Source organism: Rhagoletis pomonella, unplaced genomic scaffold (genome assembly GCF_013731165.1).
Source record: "Rhagoletis pomonella isolate Grant_MI unplaced genomic scaffold, Rhpom_1.0 Rhpom_scaffold_00007, whole genome shotgun sequence".
NCBI lineage: Eukaryota > Metazoa > Arthropoda > Insecta > Diptera > Tephritidae > Rhagoletis > Rhagoletis pomonella.
The window spans coordinates 57,919,248-57,927,652 of record NW_023458561.1 but is presented as its reverse complement, the minus strand read 5'-3'; the positions used below and the strand labels follow the sequence as shown (position 1 = coordinate 57,927,652).

The 8,405-nt window shown below is 39.7% G+C and overlaps 1 protein-coding gene across 1 annotated transcript in view; it reads left to right on the top strand.

Moving 5' to 3' along the window:
- LOC118743165 (homeobox protein invected) overlaps nt 1-6,812 on the top strand; it is a 242,215-nt gene extending 235,403 nt beyond the window's left edge. The window contains exons 3-4 of the mRNA XM_036475697.1: nt 3,619-3,785; nt 5,225-6,812. Coding sequence (XP_036331590.1) covers nt 3,619-3,785; nt 5,225-5,524 — 467 coding nt within the window. The 3' untranslated portion in view covers nt 5,525-6,812. The remainder of the gene's footprint in view (nt 1-3,618; nt 3,786-5,224) is intronic.
- The last annotated feature ends 1,593 nt before the right edge of the window (nt 6,813-8,405 follow it).

Genomic DNA, 8,405 nt, shown 5'->3' with positions numbered 1-8,405 from the left:
GCATGCTACATTTACATTTGCTTGGCCGCCAGTTGAAAAGTCGCAACCAAAAATGCCCATTAGTGGCTGTCGAAATTGCTTCATTTTCGCCAAACTATTTCAATAAAGGAGTAACTTTCACTCACTTGTTCCACGGCTCACACTCGACATTGGACATTTTCCATGGAAAGCAATTAGGATTTTTTGTTTGTCGTGTGAAGGACAACGAAATTAAGTGTCAAAAATTTTACTATGCCAATGTATGGGTACACAAATAAGTGTTATAAGAAATAAATAATGGAAGGAGAAATTCATAAAGGTCACCCACTCTTTGCTTTGTGCTTAAAGCCTTTTTCAGTATTTCAAAAGGCAGAATTTCAAACAAGTATCCAGCCGATTCGCCGTTCATTGAGCTGGCGAGCAAATTTAAATTCTTGTGGCCCAATTATTTTTGAATATTTGGCGCTTAATACGTTCTACGGCAATTTTGCGGCTGCCTATCAACTCCAAATCTTCACTCACCTCCTCCCATCCACAAAAAGGGTGACAATCCATTGTGGCGCAATAAAATTTCATTACTTAACTTTGGGCAAATCGGAATTTACATAGTTACAGTTTACATTGCATAATCAAAGATAAGCTTTGTTATTATGGAAGTTTTTCGCTCCCTTATTTAAACCATGAATGTCCTCTGTCAACTCTTTCGCGCTTATTTGTTATGCTTGTCAACATTTAACTGTTAATTAAAGTACGAACATCTCTTTTTGGACAAGCAGCGAAAGGGGTTGGTTGATAGATCAGACAGAACTGCCTGCCTGAGCGGCGTTTTTTGCCAAAATTTTTAAATTAATGCAAACACTAGCTGCCAGAATTTGCCAAAGTGCATCTCTTATCTGATGAAATCTTTCAAAAGATACGAGGGCTGTCCAATAAATCCGTGTTATTTTTATTGCAGGACTATTTTCCGGTTCAAAATTTTTTTATTGCTTTGGGCTATTTATGTCCTTATTCCAGTTCTTTCCAACAAACTGATTTTTCGAAGCCCTCAAAATAGGCTAATACAGGTTCTTTAAGGCAGAGGAAGTAGTAACTCTTGAAATTTTAGTATGGTGACTATGGCTGCATTGTTCTGAAGTGATTTTTTCTTGCTGAACTCCTACCAAGTACCTACCTACCGTGGACGTGAGAGGTTTGCCTTCAGGGTAGTCTGAGTACTGTTTTCTGTACGCACTGTTTAGTGTTAGTTCCGACAAAAAAAATCCTAAGATCTCCAGATTATTAATCTGATTTCCTGCATACTAATCCCTATAATTAGATGAGTTGCGCATCCGAAAGGTGAATCCTAAATAGCACATTAGTTGTTTCTTTTTCAGGCCAAATTGCGTCAATTCCAAACACTAAGTTCCATTCTCGCGTAGGAAGAAATTAGAGTTCAGGCGGTATGGGGTCGGTAAGGCACAGAGTTAGTAGGGGTTGGTGCTTAGAGATAATACCTTCCCCTATGCCTGATGACTGATTTCTTACTTGCACAACTGAAAAGTTGAGATATACCTCACTCGAGAGAGCATCTATGGAATTTTCATGTTTAGACAAAAATTTAAAGTTTCAACAGTAATTTGCCAATACCAGGTTCTTAGTAAGGCGCCTGTCGCCTAGAATCTTTACCATTGGAAATTCGTTTACTGAACAAAGTTCAAAGAACAACTGCCTTTTTTCTAAACTAAACGCCCTTAGTCTCTTCATTCGTTTAAAAAACCCGATCGAAAATCGTTAACTGTAAAGCTGCGTTGTACACCATCTTGTCCGCAGGATGAGCTTTTTCAGCTTTATCTGCCAGCCCCTGGCTTTTGAAGGCCATATCTCGTCTGCAGCGGCACCAGGTAGTTGAGGTTTTTTCGAGGTAACCCTCTCTTAAGTCGGGGCACGGCTTTCAAAGAGAATGTATTTTACCTCTCAACCAAATCTTTAAAATTAACAGGCTCAGGGCCGTTTCCGAATTTTCACATCAGCAGCTCTGCTAACCCGCTTCACCCTGACTGCGGGGCAAACTTTTTTTATCTTCTTGAACCACTGAGAGGTGAATGAGTGCTACTATCGGCCGGCTTAGTACTCGTAGTCGATAACTGTTTTGCCCGTCAAGAAAGTTTGGGTGCCATTATTGTGCCCAAAATTAACTGCTTTAAAGCTGTCCTGAGGTGGTTTTCACGCGAGCCACTACTTCCTTGACTGTGGACGGCTGACTCGATATGCCTATGGGAAGTTCCTTTAAAATGAACTCGGATGGGCTTGACTGCAAACCCTCCATTAGGCATGGACACCTTAGATTTGGAAGAAGGGAAGAATCGACGCCCTCGGTCTATAGTGTCGGTGATGCCAGCGCCCCCTAAGGACGGTTGTAGCGTAAAGGCTCTCTCTGTTCATTGCTGCTATAATGATATTTCTGTCCCCCTTCTTTTATACGATTGTGAATCTGTCGACTTTTTGGATATGCTTTTATAGTGCCGATTTAAAAAAAATCGCTTCGAACAGTCGAGTAAATCTAATTTTTTTCATCAAATGAAGCAAAGGTCCCTTACGGGACCTAATTTGCAGCTGCCTTCGCTTTAAAGCTACCTTTTGAAAACCCGCAAAAGCGAAAGCAAAAACTCTCAAATGAAAACATAAAATTTCTAATTTAATTTAAACGCTTCTTTCACGCATTAAATTAGCCACAGTTGCTATTTCGACAGTTCAACACCAACCCACTACAATGGATCGTCATCATCTTTGATTGCTTTCCGAGTGTGCGGGTGATGACTATGCCAAGTCACAGCCAAAGTTCAACCAAAGTACGATGACGCGCAGAAAAAGTGGAAAGTTTAATTATTCAAAACGCAAAATTAAGTAAAACACAACGAAAGACAACCGGAAGTTTGACTATTTAACATTTGAATTAAATGCGCCACCAAATAGTGGTGAAGGAACTTCTCCCCCACAACTCTCCCCCCCCTGTTTGCTGCTGAATTCAGCAACAAATTTGCCACTTTAGACGATTACAATTCATTGGCGTTACCGTTTCGACTTTGCCGTGTAATTTTTAACTCCTCATAAATCTTGGCTGCAAGTTCGTGCGTGGATGCCGCGAAAATTTATGCAGACGCTCGATGGGCGATGCGGGAAAAGCAGGCAGGCGTTGAAACGAACAAAGGTAGTGTCCGAAAATGAAGGCAACCGAACGAGCTAACGAACAAACGGACGATAGCGTCCAGTCATTGTGGCGCAATTACGCGCATCTATTTTATTTGGCAAATGGAATTTTTATGTTCCGGCTGTACATATCTACGCGTATTTATACACAAGTGTGTGCAACCCTTAGACACAGGAAATTTAGTAGAATGTTGGTGATTCACAATTGCTTGCGGCGCATAACATACTCGCAGTTGCATGTATGCCGCCGGTATTAGTAATTGTGCGGCGAGTCCTGGCTCAATTAAATGCGCCTCCACTACTACGCGTAGCGCGTATGGATTACTCTAGCCACTGATACATTGTTGCCAGCCGCTTAGTTTCGAGCGGTTTAGCTTGGTTTTAGTTCTTCTTATTTCCCTTTTTCTTTCCTAGTACTTATTGCTCTCTTTCCTTTTCTGTTTATTTTGGCAGGTCCACGCGCCCGTAAGCCCAAGAAGCTAGCCGGTGAGAAGGGCAGCAGCAGCAGCAACGGCGGTGGCGCATCGAATGGCAGTGGAAGCGGTGGAAGTGGCGCCGCCACCGCAGAGGATAAACGACCGCGGACGGCGTTCAGTGGTTCGCAATTGGCGCGCTTGAAGGTGAGTTATGGCTGCGCAATGAAATTTAATTTCCAACCAAGTATGGATACAATGAATTGAATACAAAAAAAACTCGCAACAAATGAGTAACAAATAGCTAGATGGCAAAAGTTAATAGGGAAAAAATAAGTTTAAGAGAAAGCATTTTCTGAAAATTAGAACCGTTTAAAAATACTCCAGTTACATAATTTTAAGAAGTGGCGATCAGTTAGAGCTTTTAACCTGTGAGCGCCAACATATGTACATATATGAAATTTATAGAAATCTTTAAAAAATTTCCACTAAGGGATATGTTTAGGCAGGGACTAGCTTAAAGTAATGACTATCAGAGAAGGCTTTGACTCTATGAGCTTAAATCGGAGATGTTCAGAGCGAGCTTTTACTCTCTGCGCATCCAAATATCCGTATGAGAGCTTTATCCGCCGGCCTTGAGCTGCCCGTAGAGAGCTTATACTCTGTGCGCGCGCATATAAAATCTACAGAGAGCTTTGAAGGGTTCCGCCCACGGGCGCTGTTTTGAGCATTCACTGGTTTGATGGTACCTATGCAAAGTTTCTTAAAGCTATATATGCACTTTATCTAAACGAACCCTGGAAAAAACTCTATGCAGGTAATATCGCTTAACATATATACACATTTAAAAAAGGATTAGAGGTGAATCTCTTTTTAAGCTTTCTCTAGGTTTTATAGATCACTCACGGGCGAATTGCTTGACGAATTCAAATGCTTCTTGAGCTTTTTACGGCCAAAATATATCCAACGAGAGAGCTTTTTAAAGCTTTCTATGGATTTAATTTAGGAGCGCACTGAGTAAAAGCACTCTTATCCCCACTGGTTTATATTGGCGAGCGACGATCGGAAAGAGCTTTTACTTTGACCTCATTCACATAAAAGCTATACAAAGTTTTAAACTTCTTCCAAGGATATGTTTGGTCGCGCAGAGGGAAAAGTCTCTTTCAGCCCACCACTTATAAGCAAAAAGCCGTGTCCTTCGTAGCTGCTCCTCCCTTATAATTTTTCACCTTTTGTGAAAGGTACTTTTCTAGAATATTTCTGTTGACCGATCCATCAACAGACTTAAAAAATAATGTACTCGATCACCTCAGAAGCTTATTGTGATTAGAGAATTTCCTAATTCTGATCACAAAACCAATTACTAAGTTTATTTTCTTTTGTATTTCGAAAGGCAACATAAGTGTTTGGAGTTTTCAGAATTAATAAGGAAGCGCGAGGTTCCATATATACTTCCTGCCAACATTAGCTGATCTATCCCAAAGCTAGTTAGCGAAACGCTTCTAAAGGCTCATTGTCACAGATTAAAATAAGTTTTCCATAGAAATCATGAAGATCAGAACGTCATTCCTAAAACTTAAGCTTCTTGTTCATAGTTTTACAATTACTGTGATTTGTAATTTGTTCCTTCTTGTTTCGCCCTATAGCACGAGTTCACCGAGAATCGCTACCTGACCGAAAAACGACGCCAACAGCTCAGTTCCGAATTGGGTCTAAATGAAGCGCAAATAAAAATTTGGTTTCAAAATAAGCGTGCCAAACTGAAAAAGTCGAGTGGACACAAAAATCCTTTGGCATTACAACTAATGGCACAGGGGCTGTATAATCACTCGACGATACCGTTGACGCGCGAGGAGGAAGAGTTACAAGAACTACAGGAGCGTGAAAATGCAGCGGCAGAGGCGAGAAATGGTGGTGCAACAACAACGACTACTGTGTCCACGTAGGTGCAGAGCACAAAGTGATGGTAAATAAAACGTCTTCAAGTGAAGAAAACATAACTATATGCAACGAAAAACTGTAACTAACTTAATTTATAGAAAATATGTATTAACGAAATGTATACGCGTGTAAATTATGATGTACAAAATATTTAATACCTAGAATTTTCGGATATTAGGTTGACATGAAGAGTGGTAGAGTAAAGAACGCTGTGTGGGTAGAAGTCAGCTTTGGTTGGAATTCCATTTTTCTTTCGGCAATAAAATCGGGAGAGTAAAACTCAACACGCACCACGGCTTTGGCACGTCCGACAGGCGGGTTTCCCACTAGCCATATTGATTGTATATATGTATACAAATGTAGTAGTATCTTAAGCAGAAATCACCAGATAAAAAAAGGTCGTGATGTGGGTGTCAAACTCTTCATATGCCCTATTGATTGGGGTTGGGCCTATAAATCTATCGTCGTGGTAGATGAGTCCCATCGTTCCTGTTATTCGATAGGGATGCGCCTTCTTGTAAGCATTCTTTAGCTAGACGTAGCGCTGCTGGCCGGAACGGTAAAGGTAGTTTCTTTGCTGGTTAAGTCATGAAGGAGTTCGATAAGCAGAACTGATCCTGAGAGATCAAGGTTTGTATGTCGACTTCGACTAAATGACTACGTGAAAGACATCTCTCTAAATCTCTGAATTGTCGAGAATGCAAGCCGAATTAATAAAAAGAGCGTGCAGACTATTTTATATCAATTTCCCAGGGAAGACGATCAGCCGCAGTTGGTTAACAGATGTTTGATCGTGGAGCCCATTCGACCGCGAAGCCAAAGGTACCTTCCCGACCTTGACTTCAATTGTCTATGGTCGCGTCATCCTTAAGCTTTAGCTTAAAATCTTCAGCCACTGAGCGCGAGCTTAAAGAATCTCCTTTTATGCGGAACTTGCGCTCCTTTATGTGGCAGATGTAGCAAATGTCCTAAGGTCATATGATCTTCTTACACCGTTTCGTCCTTATCTTAGACATTCAACAATACATCAACTAGCCGGGTAGAGGCGAATTCCCCATTAAAGAATATATACATATGTTATTGGTTATGGTGGCTGTAATCAAATAGATCCTGGAGGATGACACACGTAAGCTTAATGGCACATTGTGATACAGTTTTGGATCGTAGTTTATTCCGTTCATATACCGAGAAGTAGAACCAATTACAAACGTTTATGAAGCATTCTAAATCGCAGACTTTCGTTATCTCAGTTTAGCTAAAGCTGACAGAGGATGTACTGCATGCCTTCGATTTCCTCCGTCATCTAGACAGTAGTCGTACACTGGAAATCCCATTCTGCAGTGGTAAGTTATTACCACTAGAACCCCACGTAGCGTTCCAAAAGGAGCGAAGCTCTGGGCTTCTCCTTAATCAACCTGGGTCAGATGAGCCTAGTTAATTTCTTCCAACCATCTTTTATTTGCCACTTTAATGTAATATGTAGTGGTATATATATGCTGTAGAAATGAATATGCCTTCTCTTTCAAGTTCGTCTGTTAAGCTGTTATCCGGTATGTAACAATGACCTGGTACCCATATCAAAGTACTGGTAAATTTAACCACCAAATTTTTAACAATACACCTAGGTATCTAAATCTGTTTGTTTGGAGACGGCTTTGATAGACTAACTGGGAAAACAGCTAACGCCTACAGGTAAAGTTTTATATCCATTCTCATTAAGAAAACGAGCGATCCAGGTGCAGTCGAGTTCATGTTTCCATCATGAGGTGAAGGCCGCAGTCGAGGTTTGGATATTGAAAATTTTAATTGTAAAAGGTTTTTACGTGGGTGACCTCAGATGTATATTATTAAAGCGCTACCTGCAAGTATCGCTTTCTTACTTAAGTTCACTTTCAACTGAGCGTTGCCTAGATTTTCACAAACGGAGAAGAACGGAGGGGTTTTGTTTTATTTTTTAACAGCCCATGGACTTTATCTTGATACCTAATTTATTTTTTGGGGTACTCTATGATTATTTCTTACTTAAATTTCTTCATAAGATCAAAATCACTACTATTCACCAAGTAATTGCAGTTCGCTGAGCCGGGGGGGTGGATTATCCATTTAACTGTTAGTTCTGTAACCACTGAAAGAAAAACTATACTCGTGCTTGAAACCACTGTTACTTAAGTCTTCTCTTTTGGTCAAGAAATGTATATTTTAATATTTATTTTATTTAACTTTATGTTTTTGTTAATTTTTAAAAGTATGGGTTAAGTTAAAACTAACTTTCACAAAAATAAAATCTCTTATAAAGTTTTAATTATTTATGTCTGTACTTGTACCTTAATTTTTGAGATTTTTCTTTCACAATTATTTAAGAAATGTTTCTCGTGCGAGTATATAACATTGAATCTAAAAATTCATCATAAAATCCTAAAAAAAAACACTCGACCAGCAATTAATGTGTTAATGAGCGCGTTAGAGAGCATACAAACATACATAATTCTGGCTTACTAGCACAGCTCTTACCCCTTCCACAGGTAGCCCAACTGATGCTGAATTACCTTGAAAAAGTATGCCTTAATTTACACAACCAACAACTAACTAGCGCAGGTGCAAATAAAATGATACATTTTCGCGCAAATTTAGTACAGGTAAAAAACGTAATCAACAAAATAACCAAATCCAAATCATATAAAACACTGCCAGAACTGGCATAGATAAGACAAAATCATTATTGAAAGCGCGCAGAACGTTGGTTTATTTTGATCTGCGAAAATTTTATTACACAAATTTTAAATGGATCTTTGGGCCGAAATGTCACAAATAAGATGTGGCAATGTATCTTTGCTTGAACATTGGCTGGCAAAGGAAGAAGAACGTGAATGGAAAGAAAAGCTACAA